Source organism: Spea bombifrons, chromosome 4, assembly GCF_027358695.1.
Source record: "Spea bombifrons isolate aSpeBom1 chromosome 4, aSpeBom1.2.pri, whole genome shotgun sequence".
NCBI classification, from domain to species: domain Eukaryota; kingdom Metazoa; phylum Chordata; class Amphibia; order Anura; family Pelobatidae; genus Spea; species Spea bombifrons.
The window spans coordinates 83828920-83850608 of NC_071090.1; the positions used below are offsets into that span (position 1 = coordinate 83828920).

At 37.7% G+C, this 21689-nt stretch overlaps 1 protein-coding gene across 1 annotated transcript in view; it reads right to left on the reverse strand.

Annotated features, from left to right (window-relative positions):
* Positions 1 to 6782: 6782 nt before the first annotated feature.
* Positions 6783 to 21689, reverse strand: part of HOMER2 (homer scaffold protein 2) — a 44215-nt gene continuing 29308 nt past the window's right edge. The window contains exons 4-9 of the mRNA XM_053464375.1: positions 20085 to 20177; positions 17014 to 17153; positions 12418 to 12574; positions 10892 to 11002; positions 8783 to 8863; positions 6783 to 7841 (exon numbers count right to left, since the gene is read on the reverse strand). Coding sequence (XP_053320350.1) covers positions 7653 to 7841; positions 8783 to 8863; positions 10892 to 11002; positions 12418 to 12574; positions 17014 to 17153; positions 20085 to 20177 — 771 coding nt within the window. The 3' untranslated portion in view covers positions 6783 to 7652. The remainder of the gene's footprint in view (positions 7842 to 8782; positions 8864 to 10891; positions 11003 to 12417; positions 12575 to 17013; positions 17154 to 20084; positions 20178 to 21689) is intronic.

Below are 21689 nucleotides of genomic sequence, written 5' to 3' on the forward strand. Positions count from 1 at the left end.
GTAGCAAACCAAAATTAGCATTCTAATTCATTCTTAGTGGCGTAAATACGGGGGGGACAATGTCGGAAGGGCCCTTTCTAAAGTATTTAAACTGGCACAGGAGACAGGAACGTATCGAGGTCCTGCTACATCACGTAACCCCGTGGTGAACCCGAGTATGCCCGCAAGAAACATTTTTCTTTTTCTGTAAAATGACCCAAACCACGTAATGGTTTTTATGTCTAAAAAGCAATTCTGGTGCAAATTGTAAACAAAATTTTGTTATCACCATAGCAACCAGTGGTATGTAAAAAAAATATACTTTGCCTACATGTCATTGTGGCGCCGGCTGCTTTTGTGATTCACGGTGTGCAAACCTCACTATCAACTCAATTCTCCCTCATTTCTAGTTCAGATTGATTCCCGGGTATATAAAGTGCTAAGTAAGTTGCTGGCGCTATTTAAAACAATGCTAGTAATTAACAAGCTCTTCAGTTTCCCAATGTAAGCCACATTCCAGAACACAGTCTGTACGGGAGGATATAGCTTGGTGACATCACTGAGCGTTGTGATGACAAATAGAGCTATTCCTAAATTGCATTAGATCTTGTTTCATAACAGTTGTTCTTCAGTAAATAGGCATCCTCCTATGTTCATGTCTTCATAATTACATGTTAATCAGCTCTTTTGTGTCTCCAGGGTTGATGGCTTGGATATATCTGACATGTGCTAAGACCTCCAAAAAGCTGTCATTTTCTCTAGATAAACATATCCATTGAACAGTTCTGTCTGGCTGTGCATGTTTCCAGAGATGAAAAATGATGTAATACAAACAGCTCAATAAGGTTAAATCCATCAATACACATACGAAGCATTTCATTTTCCTTTTCATTGTAGAAGGGGTTAAGCTACTGCCAGCCTCTGTAATGATTTGTGTGCGTGATTGAAAGTCAAGTTTTTTGGGTATTGCGTTGTTATTTTGCAATCATATAGTTTTTACTAATATAAAATCACATTTGTCTGATTCTAACATTTGCAATTTCCGCAAACCTTTGTTATTCTGAATTAAAGACCTGATTTCCCACAGAGTGACATTACAAAGGGTTCAATCTATAGGTCTCAGTAAATTACCAAAATTAGATAATGTTCAGTGAGTGGTTCATCATTACAGGGCTTTAAAGGAGAAAAAGGGATCGGTTTAATATTAGAGTTTACAGAGTTAATAAATGTTGTCATTTGATGCAAGCAATTAAAACTGAACTATATGACATCATATATTTTAAATATATTCTCCAAACACAAAATGATGCATATGTTAATCTGTAAAACACATTCTATTGGTGGTTATAGATAAAAGGTGAATATATTAGATTAGACTAGATTGTAAGCTCACAAGAGCAGGACCCTCTTCTCCTTTTGCACCAGTTTGTTATTGTTTGTGATTTAAAATTTAACAGCGCTACAGAATCTGCTGGCGCTATATAAGTATATGTAATGAAATGGTCCAATCAGTAGAAATATACAAATGGTTGCTAATGGTGATAAGACTACTTTTTAAACTTTCCACCAGAATCTGAATCCCTCTATGAATCCTTATAAAGCTACTCTTCACGGATAATAGCAGCCTAGGAATGAAACCGTTAAGCCTGTTCTAAGTTCTTTGCTGAAATTCCTTGCTCCAAATGAGTTAACATCTCCAGTAATAATTTAAAGCACGGAATCCCAAAGAAGTGATTTGCATACTGCTGTAGAAAGGTATATTAGTATTTAATTGAGCTGTAATATAATTGTTAGTTCATACAGTGGATGTGATAATTGCTCTGCGTTCTTTTAGACCAGAAAAGAAAGGCTTGTTTGAAAGCTTCAATTCAAGCAGTCATGTCAATCAAACGCTCCAACAGTTGCATTTTATTTTTTATATAATTAAGGTAATGATTCTTTATATACTTTCCCTTATAAGGCCAGGGAAATGCATCTTCTCAGCGGTTGGAATATATTGCCCCAAAGAATGAGAAGGGGTTGTAACTGCAGTATGGATGATAGGCATTGAAGTCAGACCATGGATTTTAGCAGCCCAGTGCAAATATTGTGTATCTAGTGCTTTTCTAATGGGATCAGCTATGAAGAATATATACATATGAGGGAGAATATGTAAATATGGGGAAGACAAATGCAAGTTCTCTAATTAACAGGGAACATGCATCTTAAATCTATTATGTCCTCAATTGAAGACCAACGACTTATTAAGGTCCGAGTCTTTTAAATGGACTACATATTTAAAACAGCTACTTATCTTCCAGCTTGACTTTAGAAATAGAGTGGGCTTTGAGCAAGTCTTATTCAAGGGAAACATTACCCTTATTGTTTTCGTAGAATCGCAGAACCTTTTGTGCTGAAGCCAAATATATTTATGTATACTTGCTACAAATTGCCCTTGTTTGGACTGACTATACCATTTATTAGAGAAAATTCTCAATTTACTCCACTTAATGCCTCCCGGTCACATAAATGACACCTTTTTGAAAAGAAGGCACTAATCAGTGATCAGACCAGCAGAGCAGTATAACTCCTGGCAACCTACGTTACTATGGCTACAGTGGCCCTCAGTGATGGCAGAACATCACTACAATACATCCCTAATGACATCATCATACCTTACAAATCAGAACCTCAAATCAAACATGGTTTTGGCAGAACACTTAGCGGTGGCATTGCCCTGAGAGCAGCAGAATGCAGTGAGCTTGTAGCATAGCTGTTCATTCTTGTCCCAGAGCTTGCCTTATACATATCTGCTGCGCTGAGCCGTTGGGAGCTGTGGTATTATATTACGCACATGGAAATGAGTAGATTAGAATCCGGTTCCAACATAGACCTCTTGCATAATTCAATTAGAATCTTCATATTAATGCATGCTGCTAAGATCACCCTGGGCAGCAAGATGCTGTATGGGAGCAGAATGAGTATGTGTGACACAATTCATTCATCCCCAACGGTGATTTCACAAGGTGTCTGTCTGTTTTCCCATCACAACTGCTAAAGCACATCATAAAGCGAATGTGATTTCATATTCCATCCATAGGAGTGACAATGCAAGCTGAATTCTTATAGCAAGGCTATAGTTAAAACATATCTTTCTCAAAGAAGTCGCTTTCATCTTTGCTGCTTATAGCATGATAATATTTCTGAATACCTTTTTTTCAACAATGTAGCAACGAGCAACATTCTGTATTAAAAAAATGAAACATGTAAATCTGCTTGGGTGCATTTATTTATATAGTGCCAGGCCCGAGATGGCCATCTTGCGGCAGCGGCCCCATACTTACCCGACCTGCTGCTCCAGCGGGAGATTGGGTGCTGTGCGGCCACTGGCTTCATGTTCCTGGCTGCCTGCTGTGTGACTAGAAAAATGTAACATGGCTACTGTCATCCCCACTACTGTCTGGCCCTGTATAGGGGACAGTAAAAATTTTAAGAAGGCTATTTAAAATTGATAATAGCATGAACATACATTAAACGTACCGATACAGAGGGAGAAGGTGGCCCTACTCTTGTGAGCTTACAACTTATTGGGTACCAATCTATATGGCAAATTGCCTATGTTAAATACAAAATTAGAAACGGTTTGATTCCAAATTTTACCCATCCTAAAAGCAAAGCAAGCAATCACAACACAGGAGGGTGTGAATGAAAGTTATTCCGGTGCCAATCAAAAAGTAGTCTTATCCCCATAGCAACCAATAGAATGGCCTAATCAGCAGAAACATTCCATTGGTTGCTATGGTGGTTAAAATCGCTTCTCCAACCTTTTATCAGAATTGTTATTTATAAATAATTCCACAACTGAATTCAATAAAGTGCACATTTGCATATTTGTTTTATACCAGTAGGAAACAGATTTTTACCTTTTTAATACATTTTTAATACATTTTTTCTTTTTCGTGCCTTTTTTTTGAGGTGCATTCAATTGGTGTGTGTCACAGACACTTTTATAAATGACCCCCGGGGGCTATGTGTTTTTCTCATATACTAAAGGCGCTGGTTACAATCCGTTTCCCTCCCGTCTTCCCCTGTTGTGTTAGGCCGTGGCTTAATATAAGCTGCTTACACAGAGACTGGATTTCTCACATACGGATCATTGCGAAACAAGAGGCTCCCTGACTTGAAAATATTTCGTGTCAAATGTGGTTATCAGCAGTACCTGCGGGAAATCACAAAATCCCTCAGCAAAAGAGTCAAGCTTATTTACTAAAGATGCTAAGAGCATACTTCACAAATAGTTATAAATATAATTTACCATCGGCATCGGTCAGCAGTGGGCAGTAACCGACATGTTCCTATGTTTTCATGTTTTTGATTATCCCACTATTAATGTTCTTACCATTCCAGTCCACCCAAGAGTATAGTCATTTTTTTTGCCAAGAATTTGCAGAATTGCCTCAACTGGTAAGTAGATCACATCAAGGGCACTCCATTTCCCAACTGAAAGAAAATGAAAACATTCTGGCTACAGCTGAAAAAATCTCCACCCAGCATTAGATTGTCTGCCCTTTTACTTTGACCAACCCTGGTGGACAAAAGGTGGTGCTCCAGGGCTTAGGTACTTGCCCTGGTCAGGAAACCCTCATCCTGCTGTTCTTGGGACATTGATATTCAATATGAGCTCAGGGCAAGATAGGTAGTGCTAGTCCATACCTTCATCATGTTTGCCCATGTGGTAATGGACAAGGCAAAGAACAAACTCAACAAACCAGGAGATATCTGAATATATAAACAAATATTATAGGAAAGAACAGAATGTATGCCTGCTTTGGACCCAATATTGTTAAAATATGGTCATTTCAGGCATGTGCCCCTTTAACAAACATAACAAACAAAACTCTCTTTAGAATAACATACTAAAGTTCTGAACTACATTTATAATCTCATAGCGCACCTCGCAGAAAACCCCCCAACTCTGCGTCATTAAAGGATCTAACCCCCAACGTATTTAGTGCAATCATTGTTAATAGGTACAAATGAGGTCAACCAGACCACCCAGGAGAGTACAAAAACATCTGTAAACACCAGCAAAACAAAATAGCCTGAAGATTTTGTAAATATTGTGTATGCGCAGATGCCTTGGTGGCCCGTAGGTAAGACAAATTGTTCCCAAAGGCTACCACACAGAGCCAAAAGTCAATAACATTTTTGAACTAGAGCCAATTTATGATTCCATTGACACGCTTGCTTGCAGACACGCTTGCATCTGTCTAACTCAAAGTATAGAATGCCACAGCGAAAATGCTATCCGTGCCCTCTTGCTATCCATCTCAGTATTTTTCTTACAGGCTGAGCTCATCTATTCCATTCCCATTGATGTCATCATTTCAAATGTGACAGCTTATGGTTTTTTTATGGAAAAAAACCCCTTTCATTAAATGACTCTGATTCTTTTGTCTTGCCTGTCATTATCCATGCTCCTTAATGTTTCACATTTGGTTAACATTTAGTAGGCATTCACGGTCAGGTTTTCTTTAGTCCTTCTTGGTACATGGCACTCCAGCAGTTTTTGGATGGCTATAACCTTCTCGAGGGCATACAAGAGTCAAATATGTTCATTTTTTAAACAAAATAGTTGGCTAAACTGGTTCTTTATATTGGAAAGCTGGTTGTTGCTGTATCTCATCTTTTGTTTCTTTGTTGTTCCTGCTCTTTGCTTCATTTTGAAGGATTACTTTAATAAAAGTTAATAAATGTTAGTTCTCTTTTCCTTTGAAACTAGGGATACTCATGTGGAGAAAACCTGTTTAAACTACCTTTAAGCATTTGTATAGAACTATTTAACAGGTCACCAGTGGCTTCCGGCTCAGAAAGGTTAGTGCACCAGCGCATGGAAAGGGAACATGTTCCAAGCCGTAGTACTAAGAAAAATGTGCCACCTGGGCCCATGTAAGAGTAGGCTCTGCAAAGGCCATACATTCCTCTACCATCTTTATTTTCCGGGTTTCTCTACATACACTGGTCAAACTCTGTGACTCCACTAATTGTCCCATCTGTCTTCTTGGCCTGATGGTATGGGGCACACTAGTAAAGTACCGTATGAAGATTTTTAATCAGGATTAAAAACACATGCTTAAAATACGAATTTCATCAATCAATATACCAAATCCCAGAGATGGTAAATGGGGCGCTATCTGGGAAAGGTACCTTGGAGTTCAAATTTTGTTCCTCCCATCCTACGCGTTTCACCAACGGGCTTCAAGAGGGGTGACAGAGGAATGTACGGCTCTTCATCTCACATACTGGATGGCTTGCCCAGAGTAATAGGAGCAGAAGCTGGAGCTGGGAGTTGTGTTCTGCATATGTCCCCTTGTCATAAGTTAATGGTAGTTTGTACTACCAATTGCAAATATAATAGTATATTTTCTTTATCTCTGGATAGATGTTTACTGGAGTTCCATCAAGGTTCCAGATACTGAACACTTAAAGTCTATTGGTATTACACAGAGACTATACTATATCGTTTCGTAATGGAACTGTTCAGCTGATTGTATACGAATTTTGGAAGCACAACAAGTTACAACTTAGGAGACAGCTACAATTGGAAGCCACTGTTGCATTTTTTTGTTGGTTTACACAGACGTACTAATAATTATTAATTAGTGTGCAAATTTATGAAGTTATCTAGGTTGATTACTCTTATTTTTGGTTTAGACAAATAGCCATTGTCATCTCACTTCAAGGAGACGGAATTGGATAAACATTCTCTCTTAGTGCTATTAGTGGAACGGAAACTGGAAAAATATAACATTTCTGCTCAATAGTTTTTATTATTTTACAAAATAGGCTTCACTCCAGCATCCAGAGGCAGAATTGTCCCAGAGTCAGTCAGCCTTTTTACAGTTCATATTAACAGAGGTCTATGAAAGCAGCAACATTTTTGTATATAAATCTTGCAGAACTTAAGACACAATATCATTAAATATAAGGAAGCATAGAATGGACTGGGTTTTTGTGTTCTATTTATTATATTAAGAGTTAAAGTTCAACTTTTAGTGTAGAAAACTACAACGTGTCCTCTATTTTTTGTGCTTTTTATATTACAACTCAATATCAGAACAAAATCTGTTCACCTCCAAAGTACAGAATCATAAAACACGTGAAGAATCCTAGAATATACCCTTTTTACTCTTACTGGATTTATTGCAACTTAATTTCCAAGGAAAATAGCAGATTGCTGCCTAAATCAGAACAGCTAACTAGGTGTCTTGGCTATGTGCCATTTTTCTTCTTATTGCAGATCCAACATACTGGGAGTACTACATACCTTAAAGACACTATAGAAGGAATTCTAAGATATATATATATTTTGGTCTTCAAAGCTTCTCTGAAAAGGATTTTGGGTGGTGACCACAGATGACCAAAGACTATATTAGTCACTTTTATCTCGCTCTTCTTTTACATAAACTTTATGGACTTTACCTTATTTGCATTGTGCAGATTGGGAAGCTATCTCCCAGATTGATAGTGTAAAAATAAATGGCTTTGAAGTGGTAGGCAGCTACTGGTTGTCAAATTAGGCTATAGACAGTGATCCTAAAGGCGCTACAGAAACATTCAAATAGCATTGACCAGCTTTCTAACCCCGGGGGTTACCCTGTGTAGGACCTACGTGGTGAAAAAATTTCCGCACCCTAGTTATCAATTTCTAGTTTTGAAAGTCCTTGACGGAATTCGTGCAAGTCATCAATCTTTCCATCTAGTATGTTCAGAAAATGTTTCAGTTCCAGTTTCAGGTGACCCTGTCTGTGCTTGCTTTCTTCCATGTCTTTTCTAAGAGTCCTCACTTTCTCTTCAAGTTCTTGGTTTCTATGCTCAGCGTCCTGCAATAAAGGATGGGAACGCATCATAATATATACCTTTTTAGCCATGTCTGTTTGTTGATATAGTATAGGATATTCTGTAGCGTAACCAAATCAATTAGGAATATATGAGAAATGATTTTACTTTTTTTTGCCATCAGAGTTGTGTGGATCCAATTTGACACAAGACAATTTGGATTCTGGGACCCTTGGCATTACCAGACTAAGATCCTTTAAAAGCATCAAAGACTGGGGAAGAAATCTCTATTGCCACTAATAAAACACCTTTTGTTTATGCTGTGTCTCTTCTGAACAGGTTATGTATTTCACAAGCCGGAGTTTTGCTACTAAGTGGGTTGATGAACACATGCACACCAGGGACATGATCTCAAGAGTATTTCTGCTCTCTGATGCCGATGTCAGCAACACGAGTCCATTTATTATGAGAAAGATAATTAAGTAGACAGTACAGTGTCATGTTGTAAACAAATTCTCAGCATTTTTACTTAATAAACAATGCTGTTCTGGGTACATTCCCCTTGCGGCTGGTATGATTAATCAGTAACATAGTAATTACACCATAAACCCATAGTTATGCACCAATATAATGGTGAGCACAGGAGCCAGTACATAAATATGATTTTATATCTTTAATTCTTGCTGTTACAGTGCTCCAGATTAATACAAAAGACACCAGTCTGTAAAATATCCTTTTGTTTTGGAAGGTGCTTGTTAGGCCCCATTGTACAGCCGGCTCTGGAATGACTACATACTGTACAAACATAAGAAATATATAGAAATAATAAAAAAAAAAAAAAAAAACACAAACAACTAAGCAACAGCTTGTACAACCCAGTTCTGAAAGCTAACAATAATGGGAAAACCATTAAAACATATCCTTATATAATCCAGAGCTAGTAACGTTTCGCCTGACTTTTCTACTTGTGTTATTCGTTAAGTACCTGGAGCTTTTCATTCACAGATTCACATTCTGACATCAGCTGTGGGATAACTTCACTTTGTTTCCTGAGATCTTCCAACTCCTGCGTACAAAAAATATCAATAAAACTGAAATGAGAACGGAAACAACTCAATTATATGCTATATAAATAATACAGTTAACCCTTTGAGGTTAAAGGGGTTGAGAGCTGAGGTTATCAGACAGCACAGGCTGAATGAAGACCGGTTACATTCACAGTGTTTGTGAGACCCAATTCTCAGATCCTTTAGCAGATAAGAGACAAATACCCGCTAACATCAATGTGTCATTGTTCTCCAGAACTCAAATTTAATAAAATGCCTAGCAGGAATGTTTTTTAATTTGCTAATATAGCAGATACTAGTTCCTGATTTTCAGGCTTTGATTTTTCTCAAGCAAGTATTTCTAAAAGGAATTTATACTTCAATTACAGCTTAACCCCTGCTAATGTAAAGCTTTAGTCCTACAGACTTTCAAAACCAAATCAGTCTATCCCATATAAATACGATCTGTGCTGTTAAGTCTCCTTTTTTTTATCATTTAATGACCTCTCGATGGAGATATCTACAGCCTGTTTTCCGAGGGGTACTGACAGCAACTTCCTGGAAGCCCAATTAAAGATGACACTATTTTCGATTTTCTAGGACATGCTGTTAGAATAATTTGTGTTACAATAAACCAAGCCCACACAATTTGTGTGTGCGTCCGCAGCAGCTAACGTATTGAAAACAGAAATCAATTTAACAACTCCTGCAGAGTACTTTAAAAGACAATTGCATAACAGGCACCGAAAACGTAATCTTCACATAATTTTAGAGTGAAAGAAAGAACGTCATTTAAATGGTAGGAGCTAGAACTTCCACTACAGTCATCAGCTATGTCATCCTGGTTCCTAAGGACTGTCCACATTCACCTGATTTTTTTTTGGAAATCATAACGTAATGAGCTGCATATTTTCTATAAGTCAGAGAAAGATTATCTTGGTGGTTTTTGGATGGTTTCATCTTAGTTCTTATAAGAATTATATCCAAACAATATCACTACATCATTACCACATTGGTGTTCCTGGACATACCCAATATCAGAAGGCTGGAAACAAGAATGCCTTTGTAATCAAACCCAATATTTCAGGGTATAACATTATTGTTAGTAGTAGTAATCCTATTTTTTCAAGATACTGTCTGGATAACATTCCTAGATTCTATCGTAGGCAATAACACTGACTAGAACTTGACAACAGATAAGAGCTCATCTAGCCGGCAGGTTTGACATCATTTGAACATGAACCTAGACCAAGCCTAGATTGGCCAATGCGTCACTCTGATTGCTACAGGTAGGTTTTCCACCATGTCAGTATTTTGCAGACATCTGTTTTGTGACATGTATAAGCAGTAATTAACACTTTCACTGCCTTTAGGGTTGGCCACAATTTGTTTTAGCAACCATATATCAAAGAACAAAAAGCAATTTAATGTCAGTCAAACTATATTAAAAAAAATGGGCTAAAAGCTTCAATAAGCTAGAGAACTGTTCAGGACATAGGACCAATTAAACTTGGAAAATGGTGCACTGTCAATCATCCAAATGACATATTTCTTCGCCATACAATTATTTCCATGCTGTTCTTTGCATTTTTACCACAAACCAGGCACTTTTGGAAAGGACAGCCATTGACAATGGACTCCCTTGAGATTTGGAATCATTAATAAAACATGTATCTTGGAACACTGGATGCAGCAAAGCACAAAACGCCAGACAGATGACAGAAACAGAACCGTGTAACGCACACTCTAGTGCACGAGGTTCCTTCACTGGAGGTAAACCAACACGAAGAAACAATCACAAGCTAGTGAACCACGGTGCCTCACGACTGTACAGCCATCAGCACGGCGTGGGTCTGTACTGGCTTTATTAGTACATGTACCTTTGTCACTAACTTGCTGTAAATATTTGAATTATACTGGAGAGTCTAAAAACATAAAAAAATCATATTCACATATATACGCACATCCATATATAACTATATACAACTCATGTATACATAACATACGCATCATCACATGTATCAGACATGCATATAGTATGAACATACCGCTTCCTTGTCTAGGATCTCAGTTTCCAGTTCCTGTAGTCTTCTGCGGAGTTCTTCATTTCTCTCTTTTGCTTTATCAATTTCATCACATTGAGCTTCAAGCTCTGTAATCTTCAAAAAATAAAATAAAAAAAGAATTGGATTTATGTCAGTTATGTGCAATACCAGTACAATGATACCAATGGTATGGATGCACTCCGTACACAAGTGACACCCAACAGCTTTAGGTTGTGGGCATAATCAAACGCCTGGAACTGAATATTCTTAAGAAGTCCTCTCTACCAACACTAAGCCTTATTAACCAATTCACATTCCCAAAGGTTTCTGAATCACATTAGTTGTAAAATGCGCCTTTTGATCACAAATTATGCCCACGTATACCTCAGCAAAACAATAAAAGTAGTACTAAGTAATCATCTGTTGCTTTTGATGTTTCTTCACCGGCATCAGCACACGGTTCCACATTCCACTGGGCCAAAACTACTCGATAGCTTTGCATGTATTACAAAAGACAGGATATAAAATGTGGCATGGTTTGCAGGGAAAAACATCTCAACAAAATATATCTTGGAGAAAAGGTAAGAGCAGATTTATTACAAACATCCAAATACAGAAAAGAGTAGACCCTAAACATTTCGGCCCATGGTACGTTGGTGGTCTCAGACTTTTGCTCTTTTTGATCAATATTATATATTTTTATTTACATGCTGTAATAAAACTTTCACTTTTTATATATATTTTTTGATATGTATTTATGGGTATATACACATACAGATAATATACCTTAATTGTAATATTTGTGTAGGATTTGGAATGGGGAACAGATCAGCTTTAAGATGCGATGACACACTGTAATGCAGAAAACATGTTTGAAGGCTGGCGGAAAGAAAGTATGATATTTGCTATTGAACAGAAAGATAAATGTGAAGTTAAAAAGGACCCCAAATCTCACGTGATAAAGTGAATAGTAAAACATTAATAAACTACTTTCCAAAAGTATTGCAGCTGCCCAAAGAACACTCCTCAGGAGGTAAAATTCTCTTTTACCACCCAGGAAAGCAGGAATGCAGCAGGGTAATGTGACATAACAAAACTCTGCCGAGTTCCTGCTTTCCCATGGGGGGTACAAGAGAGGTTCCTCGCATGGTGTGCAAGCAACACAGAGGTAAGCGGTGGGTCGGCCAGGCGGGCCAGGTGGCGGGCCAGGTCGCAGTTGCCCCCCCTGAGACCGTGGTGGTTGTGGGATCACGGGGCAGCTGCTATGGACCCCACAGGAATGACTAGGCCTGGGGCAGGTGCCCTTTTTGCACAGCGTTAAAAACGGCCCTGCCACAGGGACCCCGATTGTTGCACACACTATTTAATAGAACTTCTTCCTGTTCTGTAGCAGCATATCTTGACGTATAATAATGTTATTGTCAATTTTGTATATTGTCAATTTTAATGGTATTTATTTTATATAGCGGTTTGGAATCTGTCAGTGCTCTAGAAGTAAATATAACGTAATGTACACACATGGATTTTACCTTGTTCCTGAGTTGATCGTTTTCGTCTCTACATGTTAAAAATTGTGCCTTCCAGTGTTCCACACTAGCAATAGATTCCTGTAGTGCGGAGGACAGCCGGGCATTGCTCTCTCTCAGGGTCTCCAGTTCGGTTTCCCATTTCTTCACATTGGAGTTGCTGATAACAAGACAATATAGACATGACAATGAGATTTAATTTACACATATTATCCTTCAGGGGGTCACTAGATGCTTACCTTTAACCATATACTGAATTATAACCATTTTTACCCTTCTTGGAACATTTATCATAGGAGTCATTGGGTCAACTAGCACCCAACAAATAGGAGAACAACTCTTTGTCATTAATGTCTAGCACTAACCTTTTTTGGTGTAAAAGGGTACTTCAGACAATTAAAATGTTTTCACCAAGATGTGGAAAGCAGCAAGCTAAGCCTATTGCTTTATCCAAAGCATTTATCTGTAGATGCTCTAGGACAGGGGTGTCCAACCTGCGGCCCTCCAGCTGCTGCAGAACTACAATTCCCATACTCCTCAGCCAGCCCCTGCTGAAAGAGCATTATGGGAGATGTAGTCCTGCAGCAGCTGGAGGGCCGCAGGTTGGACACCCCTGCTCTAGGACTATGAGCATTCAAGTGAATCCAGACAAACGTGTCACCTACAAATAAACCAACCTGACAAATTACGTTCATGAAATGTTTGGCCACCCAACATTTGGCGAGCAAATGAAGCCAAGCATAGGGGATGCCACCATAGTCAGCACCGTAATCAGCTTATGAGGCCCTATGGATCACCAAAGACCCATAAGATGAAAAAGAGCTGAAACTTTTTAAATACTTATACAGACTTACCATAAATGTAACTGCATACATTATACAAATGTGAAAGCACTTGCTGAGTTTATTAGTTTCTGTGTTTTTACCTAGGTCCACCTAGAACCATCCCATAGGGGGTAATGTGGACGAAAGGTAAAGATACACACATTATTGTTACATTTCTAGTTATTTAATAGCGGTCTATCATCTTGACAGCATTTTGTGAGTGGGCACATGAGATACAACATTGTAACAGATGGGCATATTAGCATTGCGACACTGCTCTCATTAGGAACACTTTAGCAAAAGAATGAATAACCGTTTACCTAAAATAACACGGCTGTTTTTGCATGATATTTTTCTTTTAGAGGGATTATTCTAATTCACGATTGGGATAAAGAATAGCGTTTTTGAAATAAGGAAATGTTTAATGCTTTAGCCATATCACCCTTTGTTCTAGTTTTTTCCCCCTTGTTTAGTTTTTATTGCCATCTTTTTCTCCATGGTGACCGACACGTCTGGCTTACATGAGAATCTGCGTGTAGTTAGTGACAGCTCCCCAAAATGTCACTCTCAAAATCACTTTGGGACATTGCAGCGAGCTCACTCTGTTTAATTCTGGGTGCGGTGCCAGTTCTCTTAACGCAGAAACCACAAGAGGAAATTTAATCCTAATACTTGATTTCTCAACTGATGCAGACAGAACTGAATGGCGACGCTGTTAAAGTGTTTATGTCCAATTATATAAAGAGTTAACACATTCAAAGTTCACCTAAAACATAATAAACACTTTCCAGGCAACCTTAAAATTTAAAAAATCAAAACACTGAGACCGAACCAAATAAAAAAAAAAAATCCCAGAAGTCTAATGTTTTTGCAAAACTGTATTGTGATCGAATTTGAATTCTTGGTATGGAATATCTTCTCTTTGAGATGTAGCTAAGTGGATTTAATTCAAAGAATTTGCTGCCCAAAATACATTCCCTTCCTGCTTTTTGGTTTATGTTTATAAAGTTTCAATTCACATGGAAAGTTCCCATTAAGAAAAAGTATATACATTAAATCTACTCTGCTGTCTTAAAAGTAGCCACACAGACGCATCGGCACTAAAAATTTCGTAACTATACACATGCATTCAAGCGATCTCGTTGAAAATGTGTTTTTCATGGTTTACCTAGAAGGTGCCACAATATATGCGCATTCTTAAAATAAAAAAATATGCGTTATGATACATGAAAGCATGAGATTTACAGTATGGAAAAAAAAAAGATAATGGAAATGTTGACACTACCACAAGCCTTGCTTTATATCTGCATTTCCTCATATAGCCATTGAGACCTAGTATACTCTAGGCAGCATTTACACCAAGACTAGATCCAGGTTGTGCACATTTTTGGTGAGTTTACAGGCCTGGATAGTGTGTTGCCTCATGCCATATTAATACCTTTGTATTAATGGGCCACTTTGCTGAGTATGTTAGCCCTTTTCAGATTTAATCACCACTGATATCATGGAACCACAGGGCAGTCCGGGGCAATGGCTGGAAATTATTAGGATTCAAATGCTGGTGGATATGAATATTAAACAATATAAACAGCAAGAGTCTAACCTACATACTAGAGTATTGTAGCATTAACAGCAATAGCATTAAAGAGGCACTACATTCTAACACAATTTAATTAAAAATTCAAATAAAAAATAAAAACCAATGACAGCCAGAATTATTGAGCATACCTACATCACAATAGTAAGTCAAACGGATGGTATCTGAATGACAAAACTCCAGCACAGAGACATAAAATATATTTAAAGGCAATGCCTAGTGGCTGTTTTTAACAATATTACTCAGCTAAGTCTGACAGCCACGTTATAACACGCAGTTCTTAAATTAGACGCAGTAAGAGCAGTCACTAAAACAAGAGATGCTTGAGAGAGAAGTGGAACGAATATAAAAAGATTCGTAGATTTACAATGGTATTTCAAGGAAAACAAAGCGTATTCCTTGAAGAAATCCTTCCTAAGAAAGTAAATGCTAAAAAGGGCAATTTAAATACCGTACAAATACATTTTCAACACATCTAGAAGTTGGATATCTTACAGATTACAGCACTGGGGATAGTTTGCAGTTGACTGCAAATGGCAACAATTTTTTTTTGTTTAATATATATATATATATATATATATATATATATATATATATGTCAGATTCTTAAATATAGCGCAGCTGATGGCAATAGCTTATATGGTGCCATGATTAAATGGTTCCTTAAGGCTTCTATGTTATTCCTTTGCCTAGGACCTCATTCGGGAGCAGTGTGGAATGTCACATTCATTTACTGATTCTTTCCAGTAAAATGTTATTCTTTCTACAGCCTGTGGGGAAATTGTGTGTTCATTGAGACCTCAGGATGCATTTAGATGGTCTATCACAAATCTGTCTTTATCTACGAGAGATCATCAGAGCCAAAACATCAGCTTTGGCTGTATCGCTAAATGCTGCCCATATTATATATGGAATATTATATTCCTGAAGATAGTCTCAAAAGCTTGCAATCCATTATACATCAGTTAGCCAATAAAGGTATAATCTATATCGAATTTGAATGCTGCTGCTACACGCTGATCTCATTTATGCAAGTGCATTTTAACCTTTTTGATCGAACAACATTTAAATGCTCTGTCCTTTTATTCCAAAAGGTGAGCATTTCAATTAAAAGGTACAGGTAAAAGGAAGATTATTCTGTTATTTATCTACTTTTCCTTAGTTATTTCTCTATCTAAGAACTAATTTACATTATTGTACATAAGGGCTTTCTTTTGTGTTTTCATACAAATTTGGGCTAGTAATTTAATTATTTAATCCTACAAATGTGTTTAATCTAGTTTAATGAGCGATATCATAGACAGCAACATATGTATCTGAGTTCCAGTGTGTTTATTTTATCATGTTATTGTTGCAGCAGTATTCGCTTGTTGTTGCTGACACTTATGCATGTATTTTGCTATGGAAGCGCTTGCACTATTTTTACTCTGTGCAGTGTCTGTTAGCATATATGAGGCTGTAGCTTGCATTGATCCTATAAGTGCTGACTTATTTCTGCATTTGCTTTTGATCTCCTCTTTCTTAAGGTGCCTTTGAGGGATCCTTTATACTTCCCAGTGAAATGTTATTCTTCCTACTGCCCATGGGATAATCCGTTGCTCATTGTACCTTAAGGATGCATTGAGTTGGACTCGGACAGATCTAACTGACAATTGCTTATGGCGTCACTTTATATATCACCATTCTGCTTAAAACCATGCTGCACTGGGAAATTGTTATGCGGTCATTTGTATAGCATTTAAAATGTGGTATGCTCGTATTTCTCTATTAGCCATTCTACATATAAAGGTATAATCGATATAGGCTGCAGTGTGGAATTATATGTTCTTTCACATTGTACTGGTTTCTGAAGTTGAGTCTGTGTTAATAAATCGTTGCCATATTCGCCATATTTCTTAATTAGCAACAATAATTATTTGGTGGGATTGATGAAGTCCAGCACAAACAGCAAGGGAATGGTGACCGAGGGCTTTGGAGGCAGACCTCAGACTACACTATTGAATGAGACACATTGGGCTAGTCAAACATGAGATTCATGGAGTCCCCCACCAGGACAAGATACTTCTGCACACCAAGGCATATGCTTCTTGGGGTTTAACTGCTCTATCCCCCTCCCCCAATAAATTGATAACCGCAACATACATTATAAAGAAAGAAAAAAATGTGTAGTTAAATTACCTTTGTGCAAGAGCAGTTTTTAATTTATCATTCTCATTCTTTAACTCAGTGTCTTGAGGGCCACCATGACAAGCTTTCTCATCATCTGTTCCGTTCACACTTGAAGCTCGAGTTGAAGATGGAGTTTCACGTCCCGATTCCTAAAAAGCATGCCAGAATTTATCAATAATGCAGCAGCACAAGCTTTCTCTTATACAGGAAAAAAGATAAACAAGACTACAAAGTCAAGGCATATAGTTGATGGAGCATGAAAAATTTGGATTTTGTCCCATTTTATATTGATTTTTACATATATAGCCTTCTAGGCTCCCAGATTTCTTCATAATTTTCCCCAGCCCGTACACAGAATCAGTATATTACCTTAGATATATGGCTATTTTCTCAAAATTCATCAACCTAACAAATGTGTTGCACAACAAAACTCTGCAGTATATTTGCTTTAAACTTAATGATTATTTCCAAGTATATATAAACTTGGAATATATGTAACCAATGCACTGGGCCAAAACTTCATTAAAAAAAATCAAAAGTAACATTGTTAAAGACTGAAGTATTTACAAAATCATTATTGTGTGTTTTTGTGCAAAAGAATAATAACAACAGGTTTTGAAAGCTAGAATGTGGGGACACAGAGCCGATTAAGGCTGGCAATCATATTCTGGCATAAGACTCTAGTTTCAGATTCAAAGAAATCCACATTTGTTACATTATCAAAAAATTAATCCTATATTTACTTAACACTGCACACAATGTGGATGTCCAATCAATATGGTTCTATGGTCAATACCAGTTTATCATTATTATGGACTGCCCCTAGAACCACAAACTTGTAAATAATAATAATCTGCACACATATATAAGTGTTCTGAGCACTGATTCTGAGCTAAAATGTGAGCAAGGCCAATTAGTAACAAAAACACCACCAATTTCACCATTACTCCTATGGAAAACGTGGTTGCAATCAGGGGTGTCAAATTCTGCAGAAACCCAGAATACGTTCAAGCTCAGTACACGCATTCAATTCAAAGCTGTATCTAAACTCAGAAGGTTAAAGAAGTGATCCTTCAAGTGAAATTATATTATATTATATATATATATATATATATATATATATATATATATATATATATATATATATATCCAGCACTGTATCACTAAGCAAATTTTAGCTATCATTCTGAAAAGAAATCTGTATCTTTGTGGCCCTAGAGTGCAACACCCCAGGCCCCAGGCATAGCTTTGTAAAAAAACAAAATTTGTAGTATGGTCAATTGATAAGATCAACAAGTTGACAAAACACAACAGCAGCGTCTGGCCTTCTAGAATACAACCATTTTTTTGAGAAACAGAAAAACAGTATTACATTTCTTATAAGATTTCTTATTTGACCCATGTAGTGTTCAGGATATCTTTGCAACTATACCATCCATAGTTAATTTCCTTCACTGTATTAACTTCCACTGCTTCTGCTGGGGAACTGTAATTCATTTACCACCCTCTCAGAGGAGAAAATACACCCTAATGTTACAGCGATGCCTCTTGCCCTCTACTTTTGTCATTACTTCACCGTTAACATAAGGTCCTCCGTCACCAACAGTAAAAAACGTTAAATAATTTATCAGGATATTGCTTCACTAAAGCCCGAAGTTTAAAACTGTTCAGCGACCAAATTATATTAAACAGTGCGTGTTATTCTACTATGGGGTTCAGCTAATGGCCAAAGGTATATGACATCTACACTTTACCAGAGTTGGGAATGGTTGCTATGAGAACACCAAGTAAAATTTAAAAAGAAACACTTAAGGCAACATATGCATTGTACCTTACTGTGGCATGAATACGTAGGGCGCTTGAGTGGGGATAAAAAAAAAAAAAAAAAGTTAAAACAGCCGTGACACAGAAGCCAGGGGCCAATAAAATGATATATGCGTGGCTAATGGCTGTGGCTACCCTCTTACCGTTTAGCAACATGTGGCTATGTGCATCGAGGAAGGGGACACAAGGTAAAAGAGGGTATTTTCGGCAGTAAGGGTAGGTGCCACTTTTTGCCTGGTTTACCTGATGTCCGGTTCGGGCCTGAGCAGCTATGAATTTTTTTAATCTATGGTAGAATCCTATTTCCATGACACATTGTATATCAAAAGCATTAAACCTGGCCATGAAACCATATCCAGCTAATTTTAAACCCACCTACATTATCAACTATAGCCCTCTGGTGTGTTCTCTTAACCCTGAGACAGCCTTGACAGCAGTTGTAAGGTCACTGCTTGACCACCTTGACAAATATGTTTAATTCACGAGTAGTGCATTTCTAAACCAATTTGGCACCAAAAAACAGTTAATAAGGTTTGGGGAGAAATGCGAAAACAAATGCTAGGTAACAGCACCCACAAGTGAAAGTTAACATTTAGAGGTTTATGGTAAGCATATTCCAAAAGGGTTGGTTATTCAATATGGCACCTAGTTTAGCAAAGGGGTGTCAAACAGCAGTAATTCTATATAGCCTTGTTTAAACTATTTAATCAATTTCAACTATTTGGAATGAGGTGCCTAAGCTCAAGATGAGACCCCAAATATGACCTAGTTGTGGCACTGGAGATAAAATACCTGGCTTAGCAATGATATCGTTTATTTGGTATTATCTCAGATAAGGGCATTCTATTATTTCCCTGTTCAGAACAGCATTGAGATTTCTAGAGCCCTGCTCAATATTATTTAATTCATGTCGCTGAACTTTCTATATCACCCCACACACACACTCGGGGCAGCTTTCAAAATATTTTGTATTACATTCAGCGGTGGCATTTGTTACAGAAGTTCCCAGCTGAGTTTAGCAGCAAAACTTTTTTTCTTTAAGCAGATTTCCAGGATGGAAAAAAAAAATGTACTCAACATGGCACTATGTGCTGTTATCTTTATTCCATAAAGCTGCAGTGCGCCTGTTCATATTTAGGATGCAAGTGTGAATGGCATTGATCTAGATTAGAATGTCTAATGGAAGATACACGTCATATTTCCTATAAATCCGAAACGTAGGTATTAGTAATTAATTGTAAGCATAACAGACTTACTTGAGAGTGATTGCTCGAAGTCTCCATTTTTTCTTGAGATCTGTCCCGTGCCAATTTAGCAGCTTCTTTAACCTCCTGGAATTTATCTGCAAACTAGGGGGGGGAATGGAAAAGATGGTGAATACATTACTTTGATTTGTAGTTTGGATTAGTCAGGTTAAACAGAAAAGAATATAACTGTATGAAATTCCAATGAAATGTTGTATATTGTATAACATTGATGAGGCAATCCAGTTCCCCTCAGAGCTAGAGAAAACACCTAGAAACCCTTTCGTCAGGTATTCACCTATTCATTGCATTCCCTCGAATACATCTACTCATCGTCTGTTGCGTTCTATTGCTTGCGAGTTGGCCTCCAGTTTGACAACCTGTAAGTTCCAGCACAAACTCCTGCACTGCCCCTGAATCGGTGGTCGTATGCTCCTTGGTGGACAGACGCTATTTCTGCAACTAACCCAACGTTCTGAGAGTTCAACTTTGTTGCAATTCTATGGCTTTTACGCAGGCTTAGTCAACTCTCTACCAGTGATGTTATGAGGGAACGCCTATAAATACCCACAAGTGTCACTGCCAGTTACCCATTTAATTAATCAACCTGATGTTCTATGGTGCGCTTATCATAGTACTGAATACTGTACATGGCTTGTCTCTAGCACTTTATCTCATGTAAATCCTTCATTCTTAGGATATCTGTGACAGTTCTCTCTAGGCTCAGACTCTAGTGTCTCTGGCACTTGTTACTCTCTCCTTCCGCTTTCTGCTGGTATGTCAGAGTTCCTTTCTGGGGTCTCTACTCAACTGTGTGTGTATGGGCAGGTGTGTATTTTGACAGTGTGTGTGTGTATACGGGCAGTGTATATATTTGTGTTGGGTATGTGTGTGTTTTGACAGTCTATTCACACTATTAATGTATATTAAAGGGTATAGAATCATTCCCTGTAACACACATGTAACACTGGGGGCACTATTTAACAGTTTTTGTTTTTCTTGTGTAATATTTAATGTATTATATTCACTAGTGATATGCTGGGAGTTAATGCTCTGGTAAAGCCTTTGATTTATTTCCAGCTTATTCTAGGTTATTATTTGGATCTATGCCAACTGATTCTATGCTAATTATGTGAGTCGGGAAGAATGGGCAGAGCTTTGTGGCAGTGGATGTGGTACATTTTCCAGTAATAGATAGCTGTTCTGCAAAAGCGTACCTGGATATTTTTTTTATGCAAACTCCTCTCTAACTCAACACCTCCTCTTCCACCCTTTAAAAGGCAAAAACACTTTAACGCCTCTGACAAACTAAATATTGTTTTATCCTGCCCTTCATCTGCTGTGCCAGATCCTCCACCGACTCTCTCCGGAATAACATTTTCACCACTTATCAAGCCCCTATATCTATGCTCTTTTCTCCAGATTATCATTTTCATTTCTTCCCACTTGAGTCTTCATGATTTTACCCGTGCTGTAGCTATTCTTTGGAGTTCCCTAACCTCATTCAGTCACACTCTCTCCTAATTATTCTAACTTTAGAAGCTCACTGAAAAAGCACAATCTATCCTAACACCATCAGCATGCATTAGAAACTATTTCTATCTACCCCCTGCCTTT